At 35.0% G+C, this 23812-nt stretch overlaps 1 protein-coding gene across 7 annotated transcripts in view; it reads left to right on the forward strand.

Annotated features, from left to right (window-relative positions):
* LOC129279714 (serine/Arginine-related protein 53-like) overlaps positions 1 to 19754 on the forward strand; it is a 30970-nt gene extending 11216 nt beyond the window's left edge. For all 7 annotated transcript variants that reach the window (XM_064110852.1, XM_064110851.1, XM_064110853.1 and 4 more), the window contains 8 exons: positions 3913 to 4158; positions 5393 to 5551; positions 6938 to 7109; positions 8466 to 8517; positions 9969 to 10025; positions 11359 to 11465; positions 11818 to 11967; positions 17313 to 19754. In XM_064110852.1, the coding sequence (XP_063966922.1) occupies positions 3929 to 4158; positions 5393 to 5551; positions 6938 to 7109; positions 8466 to 8517; positions 9969 to 10025; positions 11359 to 11465; positions 11818 to 11967; positions 17313 to 17435 (1050 nt within the window). In that variant the 5' untranslated portion in view covers positions 3913 to 3928 and the 3' untranslated portion in view covers positions 17436 to 19754. The remainder of the gene's footprint in view (positions 1 to 3912; positions 4159 to 5392; positions 5552 to 6937; positions 7110 to 8465; positions 8518 to 9968; positions 10026 to 11358; positions 11466 to 11817; positions 11968 to 17312) is intronic.
* The last annotated feature ends 4058 nt before the right edge of the window (positions 19755 to 23812 follow it).

The following is a 23812-nucleotide window of genomic DNA, read 5'->3' on the forward strand; positions in this document are numbered from 1 at the left end:
AGGATCGTTACGGTTGTGCGAACATCGCACAGTAGGACAACGACGCTTCGTTCCCGACCTGGCAGAAGTATTTTTTATTACGCAAATAGGGGGAAAACAGCGCAGAGCATCAGGGGGGTTTTTGTGTAGATCGATGGAAAAAAATTGCCGTAAAAAGTCTAAAATAACAGGAATTTGACTAGATATGAAATCACAACATAACCTCTGGAATATGGAGCTTGAAATGGTATGAAAATTTAATCCTTAAACGAGAATGCCATGAGTAAGCAAGAGCTCAAGCTGGTCTGGAGGTGCTTGAAAAAACGCAAGCAATTGCTTATCAAGACAAGTAAAAGGTTTGTTTTATGCATACGGTTTTAAGCAATTGCTTGATCTTTAAGCAATTGCTTGCGGACATCAAGCAATTGCTTGTGCTTGCTAGCAAAAGCATTTGCTTGCAAGCAATTGCTTATGTTTATGCATACGGTTTCAAGTAAAAGGCTAGCACAAGCAATTGCTACTTTTTATGCATACGGCCCAGTGTCTCCCCTATTGGAGAGAGTCTCCCATATTGGCTGTGCGCCTCTACTGATTGTACTGAGCGGCCTTGTGATAACCGAACGCACGCATCGTACGCGTCAAAAAAAAAATAGATGAATAATAATAATAATTTCATACGCTCAAAACTTTGCAACATCCTTCCAAAAGGAATTTGAATAGAAAGATAATGAAAATGGTCAAGAACACTTTTTCAATTCAATAATATTCTAGTATTTTCTATAAAATAAAAAATATGGTCAAAATAGCTCATCATCAGTGATTTTTTGCTGTTTTCTCAACTTTTCCCATAGAAAACACACGTTCGGTATACAATACCTTTTTCAAGTGACCAAAATATTTTACATGCGAAGAGGGGTCTGATTGGAAGCTAATATCGTAAAAAGGAAAAACGATTTTGGCAAAATTTTACATATTTATATTTTCTAGGTAGACCCAGATTAATTGTGTATTTATGGTGAAAGTTTAGTGAATTTTATGAGAATAATGTGTTTGATATGATTGAATTCATAAAAGTGTTCAGTAATACAATCCACTACCATACAATGTAGGACCACAAAATTTAGAAAGCTCTTTGTCATAAAAAACACTTTAAAATAATCTTCAAGTCCTAAAACATAATGAAAATTACGTAAAACTTACAGAAATTCCCTATAACTTTTGAAAAAGTAGCAAAATAGATTGTGTTTATGTGGCAAAAAATAGTCTTAAATCAAGACAAATCATGTCTTGATAAATTGAGATTATCCTAGTTTATGGGGACAATTTTTTTTTCACTTACCCCTGGGGGACATATATAGTAATTACGGGAATGGAGTCTTGGAGAGTGCTAAAAATAGACTCGGTGATCTCCAATTCCCCCCAGTTCACCGTCTATTTTTCACAACTTGCCGTCTTCCAATAATCTTGTTATGTTATGAAACCTGATATGTTTACATTGACTAAAGCACTTGATTTGTGTTGGCACTTGACAGGTGACTGAACTTTCCTAGATTTCTTGTGTGGAGAAATCTTTGAAAACTGAGACAGTCCCTGTATAAAACTGGGACAATTTCAATTTTCTGACCAGTGCCTCTACTGGTGGTGTAAAAAACAGGGTCTACGGAATGCGATCACAGCTAGACTAGCCAGGAGGCTCCTAAGTTAGAGAGTAAAAATCATTTACACGATCTGCTTACCCTCCACATTTCCATGGATTGTGCCTATATTATGTGCGTATAGGATGGGCAAAATTAAAACTTTTGCTCCCGAGATTTCCACTTTCCCTGTAAAAATTCTAACCCCGAATCATGTAAATTGGCTAGAACTACATTTCTTACATTTATACATTATTGATTACATTTTTAAAAACAATATTTACCGGTACATTAAAAAACCCATAAATTTATTATGAGAAGATGGGATGTATCTTACCGATGTTTACATTCATTCATTCATTCATATAATGGTCTATTCAATAGACATGTATCGCAGTAAAAACTGAATTACACATGCTTTACATTGTATTGCAACATACATGTACATAATTATACAGATACGATTAAAGTTATTCACATCCATAAAATTTGCACAGTAAATTATTGATAAGGGCTATTCCAAGCAAAAGTGGACATTTTCCAAAATCTTGTTTTGGCTCTTTATGTATTTCAAATTTACATGTAGATCAAAATTTTGGATTAAATCTCATATGGAATTTCATGAATAAAAAGGGGGTTCCTAATTAGCCTCAAAGAATATGTCTCACGCATCTCCTAATAGGAGAATCCGAACCATACAAAAAATTATATATATGTGACTACATATATATATATTTTTTACTTATTTTCAATTTGACAGCAACCTATTGTGTGTTTTGTAAAATTTCCAGTTGGATAATCTGAAGGCCATCATTTTACATCAAATTAAAAGAAAATATGCAAACATACATGTAAGCTGCGGGAAGGGTAAGAAAATGTCAAATTTGTGATGCTGGACAAAGAGTAATGCGACTGACCAGAGTTTTTCAATCCACAAAAGATACTTGAAGTTGCTTACCAAATTCATATGTTTTAATTGAGACTGCTATATGTAAGTCATGTTTTGCAGGTAATAAAATAAGTTAAAGTGTTTGATTTGAAAGACTGATTTTTAGGATGTCATGGCATTCACAATATACAGCCGGCAGCCTTTTTCAATGTATTGTTTTAAAGCTTTGGATCTCAAGTTGAATTCAATAGCAATATAAACTTAACAGAATTTCTCATCCCTGTAAAACTGACAGCACCAAGTAATAGAAATGACATGTAAAAGTGTAATGCGACTGACCGTGGAATCGCCCATAAAGATGAATACATAACAGAAGAATGCTTACAATTAATTGATAAAATTATTCCTGATAAAACTCTTAAAACATGATAAAATAATGGTAATTAAAAAAAATCACAAAATTTTGCTAAGGATGTAGATTAAACGTTCAAGAATTTTCAATTTATTTCAGTTAAGATATGTTATATTAAGCACACGTACAAGATTAGGGAGGGCACTGTCTTTAAATCTGTTTGTCTTGCATTTGAATTCTGTATATTTGTTTGCATTTCAAAGAAAATTATTATTTCTTTGATGAGGTAACCAAGACTGACATGAATCATTTTTTTTCAAAAGAAATAGCAAAATCTTGAGTAAGTTTTTCTCTTTGGGATAATAGAGTTGGTAATCCTAGCTCAACCAATGCATCATCATATGAACTGTATTTAGATGATCCAAGAATAATTCGACAAGCTCTTTTTTGTATAGATTCCAAATCATTAATCTGTCTGCTAGTAAGACCCGACGTAAAAAGAGGTACACAGTACTCCAAAATGGGTCTTACGTAGCCAATATAAACAGTAACCAAATCACAAACAGGTAGGTAGGTTTTTAATCTAACTTAGCATGAATAGATTTTGGTTACATTTTTTGATAATTTCTTTTACATGAGTATTCCATTTTAGGTCTGCTTGGATCATGATGCCAAGTGTCTTGTCTACTAACCCGCACGTAGCATTTAATAATTCTTACTGCACGCAAGGTGGTCAGTTTCAAAAGAGGTGGTCGATATGCGGTGTCTCACTATACTGTACTAGTCAAGTATCTTATTTCTTTTATTCAAAGTTTTTCTTTAAAAAAAACTAAAAGACAAGTCTAGAGACAGTAACATGTCTTATATATGTGCTGCGATTCAACATGTCAAGTTAAAACTTCTTTTTAATGAAAAATGTCGATTCAAATATATATATATTGAAATATATTATGTACAGGTGAAATTAGTCTTTCAAAAGATATGAAATTCAGCTGCTATCTGATCTGTATGTAACGTGAAAAGTTCCCATTATGATATTTTTTCTTTTTAAAATCCAGGTTGTAGGATATCTCGATGGGTAGCAAGAAGAAGCGCAAGCGTGAACGCCGATCAAGATCCAGATCGTCTTCTAGTGAAGACACCGACTACAGTAGATCTCGCAGGAGGTCCAGGTCTAGATCCAGATCCAGACGTTCAAGGTCTAGGTCTAGATCTAGGTCCCGTTCACGCTATGATGACAGAAGGGAAAAGTCTTCAAGAAGACATAAGGACAAAAAGAAATCAAAGGATAAAGATAGATCAAGGTTAGTGTAATTTAGGTACATGTAAATATTGGGAGTTCCTCGTAACATAAATGATGTGTATTGATCAAAATGAATCATACCCATAATCTAATTGGTCAAAAATACAATCATGGTGTCCAGCTGTGTGACAGGTGAAATTTGAAAGATATCTGAGTATCTTTTTTTTTAAATTAATCATCAATCCCTCTATTTTCGCTTGCACTAAATAATGTTTCCTCCAAAAGGTACAAAGCATGCAAACTCTACTAAAAATTGGTTTATTGCAAGATTACTTGTTTCCTTTATATCATCTACAAATTATTGGCAAGACTAGCTGAAAGGACATGATAAACATAAAAGAACATACATCCAACCCAATGCATCATGTGTATTGACTCTTATGCCTTCATTTGAAAATGAAAGAGCCATTTATGTAATTGTAAAACAAATACTTTGCTCTGCGAAGTGTTTAATGGGCAAAACAAAATTAGCTATGGATGTCATTGCACAAATAAGAAGTAAAAAATATACTGTAAGAGCTAATATTTTTTTATGAGTACATATTTTTTTGTGAATTATCACTTTTTTGTACCTTTAGATCAGAAAGTTCATTATGTCACAGCTGAAATCTGTAAATGCAATCTTTAAAAGTTTTGTTAGATAATCTTTTTTTTAAAGTTGGTGTAAGTGCAGATTTAGAATTTTGTGAACAGAATCTTACACCTCTAAAATATTTGGTCATGAGACTTTAATATAAATTTCAATGAGTATGCAAATAGCTGACTATGTACCTGTGTGTTGAGCCAAGCAGTTGACAATGAAATCAATTTTTTCATGGAAAATACATTGTAGTATTACAGTGAGTGAATAAATATTGATAAAATATGATAGGAAACGGTTTAGGCTCTGATTTTGTTTGTTTTAGAAATAAAAATGTGAAAGTCTTGCTAACTTTTTGAATTACTGATCACATTTTCAACCATATTTTCTGTGTATATGTGCATGCACAGGTTTTTTCAGCAGACAGCATGTTTGCAATAGCAAAGCTATGCTGTCGGGGACATTGGCAGTGGTTACTAAATGTGTCAATTTTTTTGTGCGTTGTATAAATTTGTGGCCGATCGCAAATCACGAAATCCGTGAAAATAAAATTCTCGCAAACATAAAAGCTTCTATAGAATTGATAATGATTAAATGAGTAGGTAACACTTTTATTAAGCCAAGATTTTTATCTTTCAAATTGATCATATTCTAGAAATCGGAGCAGATCTCGTGAGCGTAGTTCAAGAAGCCATAAAACCTCAAGACGTCACTCCAGCTCCCGATCAAGAAGTCGCTCAAGAGATCGAGACTATTCTAGATCGAGCAAGAAAAGGTCCAGGAGAAGTCGATCGAGAAGTAGGTCTAGGCACAGGTAAGAAATGATCAGTTTTAATTAAACTCTGGTTTAATTTAGCTGTGGTCTAAGTTGTGCTTCAGATCAACTATGGAAAGCTAATTATGACACAAATCGGGGAGAGCTCATGATCAAATTTTCAGCACATTTTACCTTCAAAATATTCATAACTTTCTGGGAATTATTATTAAAATAGTTTTTTCACCATAAAAGCATGAACTCCGCAAATACATACAATGTCAACAAACAAAATTTTGGCATTTTTGGCTTTCCGTGATTTTAGTACAAACTGCTAAAATGGCTGAGGTTAAATTTGACTTTAGAATATGGAGTGTAATTATGTCGGAGGTATAGTTAGTCCTTGGTTAGGTAACCCTAGGTTAACTAAGACCACACTTTTCCATTAAATATTAGAAAATAAATACAAAGTAACAATTATTGAAAGATTGAGGAGACAGCAAGAAAAGCAAAAGAGCTTTAATATGAAGAGCTGCCACCACTTTTATGAAATGCCAGTTACCGGTATGTCATTCACAAATTACGAATACACCTATTTCATTTCTGCCGAAAAAAAATTAAAAGAGTATAATATGTTGTAAAATGAGAAGAATATGATTATATGAGTATGCAATTAATTTTAATGAGTTATTTGTTACAATTTCTAATATTTAATATGTGAGAATTAAAATATATTCTAGCATTCCATACAAATGTGGACTAATATTATTGTTTAGACCAGAGGTAAACTAGTTTTAATTATTGGAATACAACTGTTTTGTAGAAAAGGCAGACTTAGACTTAGCTGGTTTGACATCAATTGATACATTGCCTCTTGGATGTGGGTTACCCTGAGGATATTATTATTTGGCCATATGAGCTTGGTGGCTTGTGATTCCCAAGAGCTACCCAACCTTTATTATATATTGGTAAAACATAATCTGATGATGTGGAAATGATGAAGACTCCATTTTAATAAAAGTGAAATTTTATTATTGTACGTTTACCATACTTTCCTGTTAATATTGCAATGTTTTCACAATAAAAGGAATACCTTGTGATATCAGTACGGTATTGAAATATTTGAAGTTTGATTCAAAGATAAAAAAAGAATCATATCCTCATAATGATTTTTTCACAAGTTCATGTATATTGTCTTTTATATGTGTATAGCAAGACAAGTTTATAATTGAGATGTATTTTTTGTCTTCTTTTGAATTATAACCAAAGAAAGATGCAAAATGTAATTGATTATTAGTCATTTATTATATCTAAAGAACTCAGTAAGAAATGCTTTTTACCCACATGTTGCACCTATGTTTACCACAATACCTGTTTTCTGGCCTTCCATTTACTTTTATGTAAACACAAACTTATGCAAATTTTGATGTATACCTCTTGTTTAAGGTCGTCATCAAGATCATATTCTAGGTCAAGGTCAAGATCTTGGTCAGGAGATAGGAGACGCTCAAGAAGTCGCTCAAAGGAGAAACGCAGTAGCCGTGGGTCCAGCCATTCTAAGAAGGATGATCATTCAAAGGGCTCTGCTGAAAACAATGGTGATGCTTCAACAAGCATGGTGAGGTTTTTTCCTTCTCAACAGTTCATATTAATGACAAAAATTCTTCTAATACAAATTTAAACGGCCAGAGAGAGGTTCTGTAGAGCATTACATACAAGGACATGTAAGACGTTTTATGCAAAAAAGTCTACTTTTTCTGACAGAGACTATAGTCACTGTACTTCTCGGCCAATCAACATCAAGGAAAGGTCAGATCTGACAAGTTGTTGGACAAAGAATTTTGATGAAACACTCACCAGTTGTATTCACACTGGAGTTCATTCTTTTTTCAGATTAAAGATGACAAAATAATGTTCTATCATGTCGTCAGTGATTTTACCAGCCCGATTAAACCTTGGCTGGTCTCCAAAACATGATTTTGAAATAATTGCGTTCAAAGTTTGGATGTGTTTCCAACGCTCATGATTATTTTTACCAGCTTAAAGCATAAATTCTGCAGGGTTCCCGCAGTCATGGAAAATCCTGGAAAAATTTGTGGTCATGGAAAGTCAGGGAATTTGGAAAAATTGTGAAAAGTCATAGAAAAGTCATGGAATTGCATTTACCTCATGGCTGTAGCAGCTTTTTAGTTTGCCATGTCTCGCAACTCTCATACTCTGTGATCATACTCTGCTACAATAATTGGTGTTCATGATTTCTATTTTTCCCAGTTTTGTGACATCCCAAATTCTACATAACTCCCGGGATGTCACGGGAAGTCATGGAAAGCAGCAATTTAGTCATGGAATTCTGTTTTAAAATTTCTGTGGGAACCCTGTTCTATTATTTTGTAATATGCAAATTTTTTTTAACAATCAAATTTATTTTGTCAATGTTTGAAATGAAGCGCACCTGGGCATTTCAATAACTTTATTTTTATGAAAAAGAAGGGGGGGATTCACATCACTTCCTGAAACAGTATGGATCATGCGTGTAGTTTTTAGCATCATAAAACCATGGTTTATGCAAGTTCATGAAATCACTCAATGTATGCGTGCAACATCTAGTTCAGGTTTTTGACCCACGTGCGCTTTTTAGGAGAATGCTGTAGTGGTTTCGGATGCTTCGTAAAATCATAGCAGAGGGATAGTCCTGTTCAAAATAAATTTCAATTTTCTCTCATTCTTTAAATAATGAAACTTTTCATCTGTAATTTGATATGTCAATAGAGTTGAAGACATGCTTTCAGAATAGGCAAAAAAAAATCAATTTAGAAAAGTTGACCGAATATTCGGTTTTTGCCGATTCGTAAAATCACTGACTATGTAATGTGATCGACTTTTGACGAACCATAAAGCTGGGTTTTAGGATGTTGGATACCTGTAGATGTTATGTTAGATATTTGTATATATCATTTATTTTATGTCCTTTCAGAACCCAGCGGAGAGCATTAAAGTTAAGATGCAGAAGGCCCTTGAAGCTGCAGGTATGTGGAAAATTGTCATCAGCACTCATTATTAAACAAAAATGAGTGCTGATGACAATCTTCTCTTACATGAACATTTGATCAAATTTTCAGTGTTACGACTGCTTGCTCTTTCTCTATTTATTCAAATCAACTAGCTCTTGAAATTAATAGATTTAAAAAAAAATGATTGTTATTCCCAGTTATCAGGTACAATTGAAAACTACACTTTGGGATGCAGTTTCCGGGCTGCCTTCATCAAAAGCCTAATCTATTAATTTCAAGAGCTAGTTGATTTGAATAAATAGAGAAAGAGCAAGCAGTCGTAACACTGAAAATTTGATCAAATGTTGATGTAAGAGAAGATTTTTTTGTCATACAGTGTATATATTTTTCAATTTTTTCAAATTTCACCAAAATGTTATTTGTAGCTCAACAGGGGTGGAATGCAAATGTGAGATGGTGAGGGTCATACGCTCATTGTTTTTTGTGTAATGTGAATTATGAGATATTATGTTAGAGAGTGTGTAACTTGTGAAATAAGAAAATATGACATGACATGAATTTACTCTCTCATTCTTTCACCAATGTTAAATATTTGGCTCAACACAGTGGTTTGTGAATGAGTGAGTTGATGATGTCATGGGCTCACTTGATCTTTTGTTATGTGCATTATATTTATAACATTTTATGTTTCTGTTTCTGTTTATGGTAACTCCCGTAGGAACTCAGCAGGACAGCTTGTTGCTGGTAAACGCCAAGCTAGTGTATAACCAATTATCTTTATACTTCTATTTTAATCAGTCATGGTGGCTGATGTTATAGACAACAGATATTACTCTCAGGTCTTTTTATCAAAGTGGAGACAATGGCAGAGTGGGAATTTGAACTCACAACCTTGCGATTATGAGTTCAATGCTCTAACCACTGGAACACACGACCCAGATAGTGTGTAACATCATCAACTCGCTCATTTGCCTACTGTGCATGGATTCTCAATGACATTTGGCCCTTACCCCCTCCCTACACTTCACATGATTCAGTGCACCCACCATCCACAAAACTCTTGTAATCTCCTCCTCTTGCTTCTTCCAAAAATAATATCATGCCTGACAGAAGGATATTATTAGGATTCATGAATACATCAATTCCTGTTCCTGTTGATCCGGCAGAAAGGCATTTAAGCTCTCATGCACTGTAAATTTTGTATAACGCATGTTTAAGCTAATGCCCTTATGCCAGCCGCAAAGGACTTGCAAATTGCAGCCCAAATGCATCCTACTGCCTTTCTGCCAGCCGAGCGAAAATCAGTAACATTTTCAGGGAGTTGTCAGATCTGACAACTTGATTCTCTAAATATCTAGTTTGCTAGGGTAACTGTCAGATAAAGCAGGACTTGTCTGATAAAACGTCCGACAAGTCCTTCAATGAAACGCTCCCAATATTAAGATTTTTATCCCCTTGATTTTCAGCTTCTGCTGACGCCAAACTGAGAGGACAAGGTGTTCTTCCACAGGTTGTTAAACCAGGTAAGAAGAGGGTTACACAACATTTGCTTCTGCCACAATTGCTCTGGGCTTAATTTCATCTAAGATGTAGGGTAAGGGTTGCTGTAGGGTTTCATGTTAGGTTTAGGTTGCCCACTTGGTCTAATTCTCAATAGTCTAATGCCCCATTGGCCTACTGACTATTTTGCACTTTGCTAAATGAAAATTTGATTGTAAAATATTTTGTATGTGAATGCAGACCATGTGTTGCTAGATATTTTGATATTGGACAAAATGGGTATAGCTTTACAGGAAAAACGGTAATCAGACCAAATTGAGAGTGGACAAAGGCAAAGTAGAGTAAGAACATGTAGGATGAGACCGATGGAAAAGTAGACAAAACATATGAAGACCAATCAATAATTTCCCAATTTATAACCCCCACCGCTCCAAAAAAAAGAAGAAAAAGAAATATGCCGAAAATAATCTTTGTTACATTTCCTGTGTGATTTGATAAAAAAAAAAAAATTTTGAGAGAAGGCACTGAATTAGAAATTCTACTTATTGCTCAGTGATGTGTGATCCAACTACTTCACTCTACTCGTACTGTAGCTAGTGCTAGTCTAGTCATATCCGCTTACGTACCGCATTCCCAATCTCTTCTTACACTTAGAGGACGAATCATTGTAAAATTGGTTCTTGTGTTATCCTTTTTGCTGTAGTTTTTACCTTCATCCTACCTGGAAATACTGGGACACACAGGTTAACTTCATGAGCTACATCCAGGAACTTTTGGTTATTGTTGATATTGTGAATTTCAAATCTGATGATAATGAATAATAATAGAGGATACTTATTGTGCAAAATAACTGGGATTTTATTTGTACACTACAATTATAAATGTATGTCCGAGAGAAAGAATGTAAAAAAATGATCATAAAGCGATTCATCAATCAAGCCAAAATATAACATAATGTAACTACAACATAATGTGACTAATCTAGATCTGGATGGGTGTGAATATGTGAGTGATTGCTGATGAATATTTTGGACACTTTATGCGTGCAACGATGATCAGTATCGGCCATTTACCAATATGCGATTACTTGCAATTCAAGTCTAGATCAGCCAATCTCCATGCTATGAAATTCAGTTTGTTATTGAAAATCTCAACTTTGGATCTCAACCCACTGAAAACATATCTCAAAATTGTCCGCTATCAACTGCTCATTTCTTTATTGATAAATACAAAAATTTAGATTTTAAATTTCAAGGTAAATTTTACAACATGTTGGAATAAAACTTGAAATATTTGATCTCTTCTACCAGAACTGATGAATTTTCATGATTGTATCCATTTTGTTGTATGTTGTAGAAAACCTAACACCAGCAGAAGAACTGAAGAGACAAAAGATTCTTGACAAGTTGGAGAAGGACAGCTTTCATCCAAAGAACTTTTCTTCATCTGCCAGCGATGTCAAGGTACGTACATCAATGTATACTTTATATACATCGTTTTCTTGACAATTCAGTGTGCTTCTCTTTGTTCACAAAGTATATTGTGCAAATTTTCTGAAAAAAACATTATGACATTGATGGATTTCCATATACATGTATTTGACATTGATTTGATCAATCATACCTCTTTGTAGGATGGGGCCTCGATATGAACTAATCTCCTTGAATGTTTGAGCACCTGATCAGGGTTACTACATTATAGCTCGGGTGATAGTCTGCAACGCTTAGAAACATTGTATTGAGCACTAATTAAATGATGTATAATATTTTTTATAATTTATTGACTCTTAACAAGGTGTATTTGCATATTTGACAGGCTAAAGAAACTCCACAAGGAATGACGTTTGAAGCATCACACGATAGTGCTATATTTGGTTCTTCATTGGATGGAACAGAAGTGACTGTATCCAAGCAAGCTTTTACAAGAGGACCTCGCTACAAAACAAAGACCTTTACCAGTCAAGCGGTGAGTACAAAACATGTATCTGTATTTATTCATGATTCATTTATGATGATGATTGGGTCCGATTGGGGATCCCTGGCCCGCCTCTGTCCTGACCCTCTTCTGCCTCTGACCGTACATGATCCTTAGGCCTCTCCTTCCTTCTCTTCTGCCGGGGCTAGACTTGATAAGCTCTGCTTTTAATAAGCCCCAATCACATTATTTACCATTGTGATTCAATTATGTTGTATGTTTGTTCTTTTATATATACGTGTAACAATTTTTTTTTCTTTTTGTAATTTTGTGATTTTCTGTAATTTTCTGTATGGTTTTTAATGTGAAGTAACTAAATGAAATGAAATTATGATGGTGGTGGTGATGACGATGATGATGGTGATGGATGTGGTTGGGGCGGTCATGATGATGATGATGATGATGGTGGTGGTGATGATGATGGTGATGGATGTGGTTGGGGCGGTCATGATGATGATGATGATGATGGTGGTGGTGATGATGATGGTGATGGATGTGGTTATGATGATGATGATGATGATGGTGGTGATGATGTTGATGGTGATGGATGTGGTTGTGGCAGTCGTGATGATGATAATAATGGTGGTGGTGATTATGATGATGATGAATGATGATGGTAATGAAGAGGGAGAAGTAAAAAATAAGGATGAGAAGAAATAAGTTAAAGATGCTGCTGTGCTGTTTCTCTGTCAGGTGGTAATGATGGTGATGATTAAGATGAAGATGATTCTGATGATTATGATGATGGTGTTGGTGATAATGATGATTGGAATTCGTCTCAAATAATGGTATCAATGGTGATTTTGCGTCAGTTATGGTCATATCATGTTAGAGCGAACATGTGTAGAAGTTTCTGTTTCTGTTTCTGTTTATGGTAACTCTCCTAGGAACTCGGCAGGACAGCATTTTGCTGGTAAACACCATGCTGGTTTATAACCTAGGAAACATTTTACATCTAGGTTAATCAGTCGTAATGGCTGACCTTATAGACAACAGATATTAGTCTCGGGCCTTTTTATCAAAGTGGAGACAATGGAAAAGAGGGGATTCGAACCCACCACCTTGCAATTATGAGTCCAATGCTCTGACCACTGGTTTGGTCAGAGTGGTTTAATATAGTTGTGTGAGAGAGAGGTAGAGAAAGAGAGAGAGAGTGGAAAGATATCTAGAAAGAATATGTATGTTTGTGAAACAGGAAGAGATAAAGTGACAAAAAGAAAAAGTGTGAGTGGATTTTATAGATGTGCATGTAATATAATTGTGATAACTTTCTGAGCGCACACACCGTCCAGAGGTGCTCGTGGCAGAATATGTAAATCATAATATCTTTGCAGTAGGCATATTTAGTTGATATCAGGGTTGAAATCAATCCTTCACAACCGTTTGCAGATTTTTGACTAATTAGATCAATTGAAATATTAAAATCTATCAATTTCATATTTTTCCATACAGGAAACTTTTACAATTATGTCCATCTGGAAAAAAAATAAAGGGATTGTCATGAAACTGATACATGAGGATGCATCATATTTGTAATGACAATAATGATAATGATAATAATCGGGCACGCAAGCATTCACATAATTCCTTCCCACAGGGTACCCATTTACTACACCTGGGTGTACAGTGGCAAATATAGAAAAATGCCTTGTCAAAAGACATGAGTGCTGCAGTGGGATTTGAACCCTGAACCTCATGCTTCTTTAAGCTTATCCATATGTCCACAATGTCAATCGAACAGACATATATGCATTTTACATACAGGTGCTTGGTTTATACTGGTTTTTACCATAGTCGGGATTGATCGGATAAATTGTAACTTTTTGTAAGACAGCTATTTCTGAGTGGATCCCCTGATTTTCATACCAGATTTTGTTATTGCTACTATACAATTTTTATAATACAACATAATTATTTGTAATTATGTTTGCTTTGTACTTGTTTATGTATGCTTTGTACTTGTTTATGTATGCTTTGTACTTGTTTATGTATTTGATGGAAATGAAAATAAGCTTGAACTTGAACATGCCTTGTTCGATGCTATTGTACATGGACCCCTCGGGAAGTAAAAAAGATTGAACTTAATCTGGAAATCAGGAAAATAATCAGTCTTGTGTATATAATATACAGAGTACAGACCTACAGTATGTAATCACAAAATTTCTGATACATTGTCAATTTCACTTTTAGTTCCGGTTTGGTCTTTAAATATGAGTAAATGTAATATCTTTCCAGTGACTGCAACATTTGTTTTTGAATTCACAAAGTTATGAGTAATCTATTCTACATGTATTCCATTATCTGTGATTTTTTATTTATTTGAGAAGTAAAGAATTGCAAGATGTGCAAATAGGGGTGTGATGTGTTTGAACTTCGAAAGGAATTCATAGTTTCATTGTGAGTCACTGTTCATTCATCTTCCCACGTGTAAAGTCTGTCAGTTTCAGCAATGAGAGAGACGGAATAAAAATATCCATTACAAATCAATAGGAGGTATATTTGCATCAGCACATTCTCAAATCCTTAAAGTGATTGGTTAACATTGGTTTGACTTTTAAAAAATCTGAGCTAGAAGGTCACACTTGTCACCTGTGTCTGTGATATGTTACAAAAATGAAGCCCAGAAAAAATTGCGTTCGAAAATAATTATTTAGTGCTTCAAAAATTGAAATATAAAGTGACCTAAAACACCATCTTAATTTCATCCCATACACTTATGTGTACTATTTAGGCGTCTATAAGACGCCTATTTACAAAATTGGGGTTTGCCTTGTAGTTTTAGCTTTTCATTCTCAATAATGGTTGTTTTCAGGGTTTATTAATTCTAATACATGCACTTGTACACATGTTTCATCTTGGTTTGAGAATTTTTTAAATCGGCTGCTCAGCTCACAAAGTTAAACAATACCTTTAATACCGGTACTGTTTATCATATCCAAATCTTATTTCTGAAATGACAGAGAGAGAGAATGGAGGGGAAAAAGTTGGATGTAACAGATTATAAGGTGGCATATTTGTGTCATTACATTATAAAAAGAGCACTGTTTGTTAAAAGGAAATCTGATCAATATTTTATAGCCCAGCTCCACCCCCTACATCTCTCATACAGACTTCCTTCTTTGTATTGACTCTAATATTGATATATTTATTCATTCATTTATGTATTTATGTATTCATTTATTTTTTTTACTTCTCTATTCATTTTTATATATTTATTTATTTATCTATCTATATATTTTTTGTTGTTAAACATTTATTTATGAGTGTGAACCAGTGTGTTTGCTCTGTGTCCGTCTCACAACCGAGGGATCGGAAGTTCAAGTCTCGGCCGTGTCAAACCAAAAATGGGATTTGCTGCGACCCTGTTTAGTTTTCAATGATTTAAGAGATAGAGCAACATGGATCTAATGCTGCACAGTGGCTGCCAGGCCCACGATCAATTGGGCAAAATGATTTTTTTTGAATATTTATATTTCAGATTTCTATTTTGAACAATAAAACATGGATTTTTATTTTCCTTACTAGGGTGGTTCAATCATCTGGTATACTTTTGCCCTTGGAGGTCCTACAGTTCTTCTCTACGGTGCACATTTTGTTATTTTTAAACAAAAGAAGGGTAATAGTGGGAAAAATTCTAAAAGCGCCCCCCCCCCCTCAAAAAAAAAAAAACCAAACAAACAAACAAGAAAAACACCACAACAATAACAAGCAAACCTCAATAACCTTGTTTCATGTTTTGGATATCTGGTACCTACAAAGATATATGTAGAACATCAACATATTATGGCATTCATTAACCTTAGCACCCTTTATAAACAGCCCTGGCAGCTATTTTACAGTTTTTTAATGCTGCATACGCCTATATAATACTGAAGTGATAATAAAGTCACACTGTCATAAAATTTCATAGAATATGTCATAGATCAAGTATTGAACAAAATGAGTGAGATAATCTGTCACTTTCTTGCTGGTAAATATATGTCAGTATCAGGATTTTGAAAAATTTGATCTTAAAAAAAGAATTAGAAGGGGGAAAGTTTGCAAATTGGAAGCGGAAATAAGTGGCGTGATGAGTCAATACTTTTGAGGGGGCAGTGGGCATAACATGGCACATGTGGAAAAATTTAGAAAATGTTGCAAAATTTTTGGTATTTGATAAAAAAATCTAATTCAGTGACAGAAATTGACATAGTATTCAACAAGTAATATCATATTTCATCCTTTTCCATTTTTTTGTCTTGTTCCTTGCCTTTCTTTTTCTTCTTATTTTTTAAAGTTTCCAACAAATGGAATAGGAGGTGCCCGAAAAGTGAACTGTTCAGTGTCAAAATATGAAGTTGGTTATTTTTCGATCGTCTTTAAATTTCCCGCTTTCATTAGCGCAGCTTTTATGCGCAGTTTGACCCATCACTAGAGAGGTCAATTCTGTCACCTTTTTGAGTAGGCTTTCAATGCGAGAGAAAATTTAAAGACGTTTCAAAACTCAATGGTGTTCAATGTCATATTCAGGATGCTGTAGGTCATAAAATCTGAGCTGATCGCGTTTACAAACCATCTTTTTGACGTTTAAATTTCCCTCCGAATCATGATTTGAAAGACGTTTAATTTACAAACCGGAGTGGAGGACATTAAACACCCCCTTTGTTTCCCTCTATATCTGCATTTTGTAATCATGTTATGTTGCCGTTTAAATATGGAAAATCAGCGGTTTGTACATGCAAACCTGCTTTAGGGATCATCTGTGTAGAAGGACCATCTGCCTAAAAAGATCACAATTTTGTTTCCTTTGTAGAATTTCCCATTGAAATATGCATTAAAGGAGCCTGTCCATAAAGGCCACCTCCTTTATAAATGACCACTTTTCTCATCTCCCTGGGGTGGTCTTTGTAGACAGGTTTCACTGTATTTACCAATGGAAATACTAAACAAGCAACAGATAGCAAATTGTAATTTTGATGAAGAGAGTTAAAGGATACAAAATAAATTTTAATGATACAAAGCATTGTATAATAATTAGAATGGTAATGATGTTGATGATGGTGGTGACAATGGTGATGGTGGTGATGATGTTATTGATGGTGGTGATGATGATGACTGTGATGATGATGGTGATGATGATGATGAGGAGGAGGAGGATGATAGTGGTGGTTATGATGATGAGTAATTAAAATAGGAAATAATAGTGACAAGGATTGTGATGACGATAAGGATGACACAACTGTCAATAAAACTAATGATAACGACCATGATTATTTGTTTGACAGAAACAAATTAGCAGATAAATAATGAATAATGACATAAAATATAGTTACACATCTGTTTCTTCTGAACAACAGATATCTGCAAGTTCTGAGGAAAAGGAAGAAAGGTGGATTAAAAAACTTCAGGAGATGAGGAGAGAGCGGCTACAGGAGAATCCTGCTCGTTATAAGAACATCTTGAACATTGTAAGGTCCTGAAATATTTTTCTTCAATGCTGGAAGGTCAGGATATTAAAAGCATTTTATTAACAAAAATAATAATATGCAACATTCATGAAGCACATTTAGCCAAATACAAAGTTTGTAAGTACTGTGTACTATTGCCCCGGCTTTAAGTACAGCTACTGTGATTGGGTGCTTGAGCATGCATACTGGAAAGCCATTTTCTACACATGGGAGGGGAGCGGCAAATGTAGATGAAGGCATTGACAAAAGTTGCAGTTGCTGTGGTTGGATTTGAATCCTGGGCCTTGCGGTTAAAAGTCCGGAGACCTATGCACTGAGCCACAACACCTCTTGTCATGAACATTGGAAGGTTGTGAGAATTCTTGAAAGAGTTTTAGATGTGCATATTTATAACACTGTAACCACCAAAAGATGAATATCAGAACTGCTAGAGTTCATTGGGTAGAGGTGACATCCGCAGAGAGAGTGAAGCTCAGTCAGAGAATAGGTCAAAGTTATCAACTACTCTTGTCCGCTTTCTAATGATGACATATATAATTATGAATCAACATGCTATGAGATGTGCTGTGGTGTGTCAAGGGCAATTCTACATCATAAATCAGTCATCACTAGACGGGAGAATATAATGAGCTACTGAAAAGGACAACATGACCTGTAAAAATAAATTTGGTCTGCGATGAGATGTGCTGCAATGTTTGGGTTATGTTTACAGAGTCTATATCCATCATCATTAGACGGAACACTGAAACCGCTGCGGATTTAGTGATGTCAACATATAGCTCATATAGAGGGAAATATTTATCTATGAATTATGATGACTGCTGCATGACTCAACTTGCAGTTTGACAAGTCAGACAATTCAAAACATTATGTGCTGTTTTTTTTTTAAGTGAGATGGTTCTCGACTGTGTCGAATATCGCTTCTCAGATTCTTTAAAAATGATAGTTTTCTTTGTTCCAAAAATAGTCAGATTGACAGAATAAACCATGTGACCATCATGAAGATACTATCATGATTTTTTTTTAATGTGACAAAAATGCGAAAAGTGAAATATACAAGTGTGAATTAGACCGTCTGGCATTAGACTAAATGACAGTTACTGAAGCGAGTACAAGATCAAATGTTGTCTGGACTAAGTGACAATTGGACCTGCTTGATAGTAGACCAAGTAGGTTTAGCCATGATGGCGTTAAATTAATCTAGAAGTAGACCATGGCCCGTATTCTGAAGTCAGGTTTAACTTAGACCATGGTCTAACTCTTTGCTGAAATTATGGGAAGCCAAAAGTGTCAAAATTTTTATTAAGTTGTATGTTTTTTATGTTTGCTGTGCTCTTTCCTGATTCATGGATGGTGCTGACAATCATCTTTTTATGCTTCCTATACAATTATGAATGATTTGAGAGCCAAATGAGCTGAAATATGATATCTCTACTGTTAGTGATTAACATGACAACTTGCTATCCATACTTAAACCACAACTTTAAACCTGAGTTTAAGTTAAACCCGACTTCAGAATACGGGCCCATGTGGACAAAGCTGTGTTTGATCATCAGTTAATAGCCCTGTGAAAAATCTAAATTAAACTCACCCATTGTAGAAAAAAATGAGTTTAAACACAACTTAAAGGACAAGTCTACAAACAGATGATTTTTTTTTTATTTAATGAAGAGAGAAAAATCCAACAAGCATAACACTGAAAATTTCATCAAAATCAGTTTTTTTTTTTTTGAAGTGTTGCCTGATTTTTAACAAAACAGTATGCACATCCTGGTTGTTTTGGAAATGAGGGGACTGATGATGTCACCCACTATTTCTTTTGTATTTTATTGTATGAAATATTCTAATTTTCTCCTCATTGTCCTGTGAAACAAACTTTTATTCCTCCCTGAACATGAGGAACTACCTTTGTTTCAAATTTTGTGGTTTGGTCAAGTTGGTCCTTATTCTCAAATCTGTAAAAATTGAAAAATTGAAATATTGTATAATTCAAACTATAAAAACCCAAAGAAAAAGTGAGTGATGGACATCATTAACTCTCTCATTTGCTTGTCACTGAGTTGTTCAAATAAAGAAAAATTTCTTATTTTTCATCCAATTTTGATGAAATTTTCAGCATTATGCCCGTTTGATTTTTCGCTATTGATTCAATCAACATTTTTTTGGTGGACTTGACCTTAAAAAAAATCAAACGCAAGTCCTATTTCCACCCATGATTAGTAGATAAATTGAGTTGCGTTTGTTTTATTGCAACTCTATCAACAGCAAGCCAGTTTCCATTGTCTCTGATGTTATTCTGGAATGTGTATTAAATATAAATAACTCATGCTACGTAGGTCTTATTTGAAATGTGATTTCAGTTTTTGTGTCAAGTGAAAAGAAATATTTGGTGTTGGTGATGATTCTGAAGAATGTTGATATCTAGGAAAATTTGATATTTTTTTGTCCATTTCATTATGATGTCCAGAATGAGAGAGGGGGAACGGGGGCAGGTTATTCATCTGTATGCGTGTGTGTGTGTGGGTTAGAAAGAGAGAGAGAGAGAGAGAGAACATGGGGAAGAGTTGTTTTGGGATGTATGTGAGTTTGTAGTTTCCTACTTCTGGGGACATTTTCTTACATTGATTTTACCCTTCAACAGGGACTTCCCCCTTCAATGGGGACTTCCCCATTCCAGATAACCATGCATGGCTTTCATCAATTTCTCATTTTATTTTCAAGAAGTTTTATGAAGCTATACTCATGTAGTGAAGTAATGATTTTTAAAAAGTCCCTGTTCGGTCAATTAAACAGTGAATTGCCAACTCTTCTACTCCCAACTCGTCCACTCACCGCATGGTCTACTTTCATTTAGTCTAATGCCATTCCGTCCATCAACATTTCGTCTAACAAACATTTGGTCCAATCATCACTTCGTCTACGACCATTTCGTCTCATAACCAGTTGGTCTAATGTCCACTTCATTTTCATTCATTTTGCACAATTAACACTTAGTCCAATTAGATGAAATGATATATGGACTAAGTGGTTATTGGACCAACTGGTTATTAGACGAAATGGTGAGTGGACGAATTGGGAATTAGACCATGTGGAGAGTGGACGAACTGATGGTAGACCAAATGATAGTAGATAAGTTGGCATTAGAGAAATCGAAAATAAACCAATTAAACTGAAGTTGTGTGTGTGTGTAGAGTGGTAGCAAAGGTCCCCCAATTAGTGAACTATGCCTATGAATGTTTGAAAATAATTTTGGTTGTATGAGACAAACACACACGTCCCCACTTTGCCGATTGTCAAATTACAAGAGGGTGTGTGTGTGTAAGAGAGAGAGAGAGAGAGATGATGTGGGGGACTTGGAAAGAGTATTTGTTAAAAAAGCTGTGAAGCAATTGATTTAGCATAAATGATGGAAGGAACAGGATGTTCATGTCGGACATAAAATGTGGAAGGAGGGGATGGGGGCCTTGATTTCTGGGTTCTGGGGAGCGTTTCATGAAAGTTGTAGCACTGACAAGTTGGCTTTCTCCGACAGTTATACCATAGTAACAGTCAGAGACCAGTGCCTCACAGCCAATCAACACCAAGGATTTCACTGAAATAGTCGGCACTGACAATAAAGTCAGTGTTGACAACTTTCATAAAACACCCCCCTGTTGACATTTGCTCAGGCGACAATTGCTCCGCTCTAAATTCCACACACTAATCGAAAGACCAACTTTAACCCTTGGTTTAACACTATACCCTACCCTAAACCATGGACCAAGGTATATGCCTAAACCTATCCCTACATGTACATCTTAGATGAAATGAAGCCAGGAGCAATTGACACAGGGGTACATGTCGTGTCACCGATTTCTGAGACAAAATTGAGAGAGATAGGCAAGAAAAATGAGATTTTAATGAAATGATTTTTTTATGAAAAGGGGAGAGAGAGAGAGAGGAGGGGGGGGGGGTGATGGTTTATTATGGCGGAATGAAAGATGAAGATAGATCCAGAGAGAAAGGAAGAAAGATGTTTTTTCTGAAGTAGGTGGGGTATAGGGGGAGGCCTAAAACAAGGAAGCAAGGATGATCACATAATTTAAAAAATAAAAGGGGGAGATGAATACATGGAACTTTAAAAAGATGGATGAAACATGACAAAGAAGGGATGGGATGTAATTTTTGAAGGAGGAAAGTCATATATTATCTCAAAGGAAAGGTTGGTGAGAGAAATTAGAAGAGAAAGGAAGATAAGGTCGAGTCAGAGATTGAAAGAGTTGATGGACAGATGCATCGATCGTGACAGATGGAGATATGAGCTACCGGGTGTAAAGTAATAATGGGAGAACCGGTAAATGTTTTCATGAAGAATAATTTTATGAAATAAAGAACTAGGACAGATATGGCGGGAAGAAATCAAAATCTTCGGAGATAAGAGGAAAAAATAGAGAGAAATGTGAATTAGTGCAGGAAAATCTGCTTTTTGACAGAGAAAGGGGGCTATAATTGAAGAGTCGAGGGGGAGGGGGTACCATTGCTCTTGTGAAATCTTCGACACCATCAGTGTAATGTATAACATAATAAATTATATGTAATGTATGTCAGCATAATCGCCTTGTCTGATTCTCACTCAACTCTATTGAGCAATCATGGACATACAATGGCGTTATTTATTTTTCTTATAAAATCGTTTCCCAGAACAATGGGAGGAGACAACGCTCATCATGAGATACGAATTCGACATATTCCTTGGTCAAGAAGGAGATTCGTGTGATGTATTGTTATCCCTATCATCAGATCATGACCTTTCTATTTGTATATTTCACTTCGAAGGTGTTTACTTAATTTATAGAATGAAGAAAGTTTTATTTTAAATGAAGGGTGTGAAGCGATATTGACTTTTTGCACCTGCCTGTGTCTTGCATGAATGGTATATATTTGCTATTATTTCTTTCTCTTCCGTTACTTATAAAATATTTATTCAGTGTGATTGGCAGAAAATCAGTTTTCTTTTAAATAACGTTTCAGAAGAATTCTGCAATACATTAAAAGTGTAGACAAACGGAATAATGATCCTTATTTGGAAGTCCAGTTTCTAATCGTCGGATATTGCTTTTAAGTCTATTAAATGGAAAGCCGTATCCGCCTTTGTTTATGCTCATAATGGGTCTCTAAAATGCTTTTATTGATTTATTAGCCATGAATAAGTCATAGATCGGTTTCTATTCTGTTAATTCTACAACAATTTTTATTTTATACTTCGATATAAGCATAATAATCAGTCGTATGATTGGCCTCGTGCAATCACGCATCCGTCTGATGGAAATTCATTCACGTTAGAGATATGAATGATTATTAGTTATAGCTGATTCGAAAATCAAGAACAACAAGGGCTCTCCTGCCACTCGGCTCATCGAAGTTAAATCCGTTTAAAGCTTTTTTTTGTAAAGGGTTAATTATAAATGATGTACTCTGGTATTCAAGGTGTAACGATGATCATGGTCCATTTTAATTGTTGTTTTAGCCGTTATATTTCTCATTTGTTAGTAGGGGGAAACCCCGGTGTAGTGGTCCACCTGCATTCCCCCAATATCGGGAGGAGAGACATGCGGGTCATAGTGATTCAGTTCGCTTTTCGCCTCCCAGGCACAGGTGACGCCAAACATATAATAATTATAATAATAATAATTTTTAATCTAGCGCCCCATTTCTGTAATGTTTTAATTTTCACTTAAAAAAAAAAACCTGAGTCGAACATTTCATTGACAAATTCCTTAATTTGATATTTGAAAGCAATTTTAAAGATTATATTCTGAAATTTTCAGCCTGTATGCTTCATAGCAGGGGTTTTATATTAAAGCAAACATAATTTATGCAAATATTTCATATTGATCGGGCTCCCGATAACATTTTGATGTAAAATTACTAAATGAATCCAATAAAAGCACATTTTTACTTTATATCATCACACTATCGTTTTAGGGAACACGCTTTTAATCCAGTAATGAATTTGAATAGTGACAATAACTGGGGGGATTTACCAAAACTATAAAGACGGGCTTTAAGTGGAATTTACTGGAACTTAAGTGGAAGTTGTGTAGTCTTCGTGATACAACCTTCTGATGCGGGCTTTTGTATAGGCTTAAAACAACTTTTAACAGCACATTTAACGCGATATTTTACGAATTTCTAGAAACAAGCTTGTGCGTGCATGAGTGGGTTTAACGCGAAGAAAAATGACATCAATAAGCCTGTTCACGGTTGTAAACTGCGCACGAGCAGAAAAGGGTCATTTGAGATAAACCATGAAGGTGGCTTTCAAATTCACTGACAAAGGCATTTGTGATTTGATGATTATTCATGTATTCCTTTCAAAATATTCATTTTATCACATCCAAGCTGAAGAG

The sequence above is a fragment of the Lytechinus pictus genome, chromosome 16, assembly GCF_037042905.1.
Source record: "Lytechinus pictus isolate F3 Inbred chromosome 16, Lp3.0, whole genome shotgun sequence".
Classification (NCBI taxonomy): domain Eukaryota; kingdom Metazoa; phylum Echinodermata; class Echinoidea; order Temnopleuroida; family Toxopneustidae; genus Lytechinus; species Lytechinus pictus.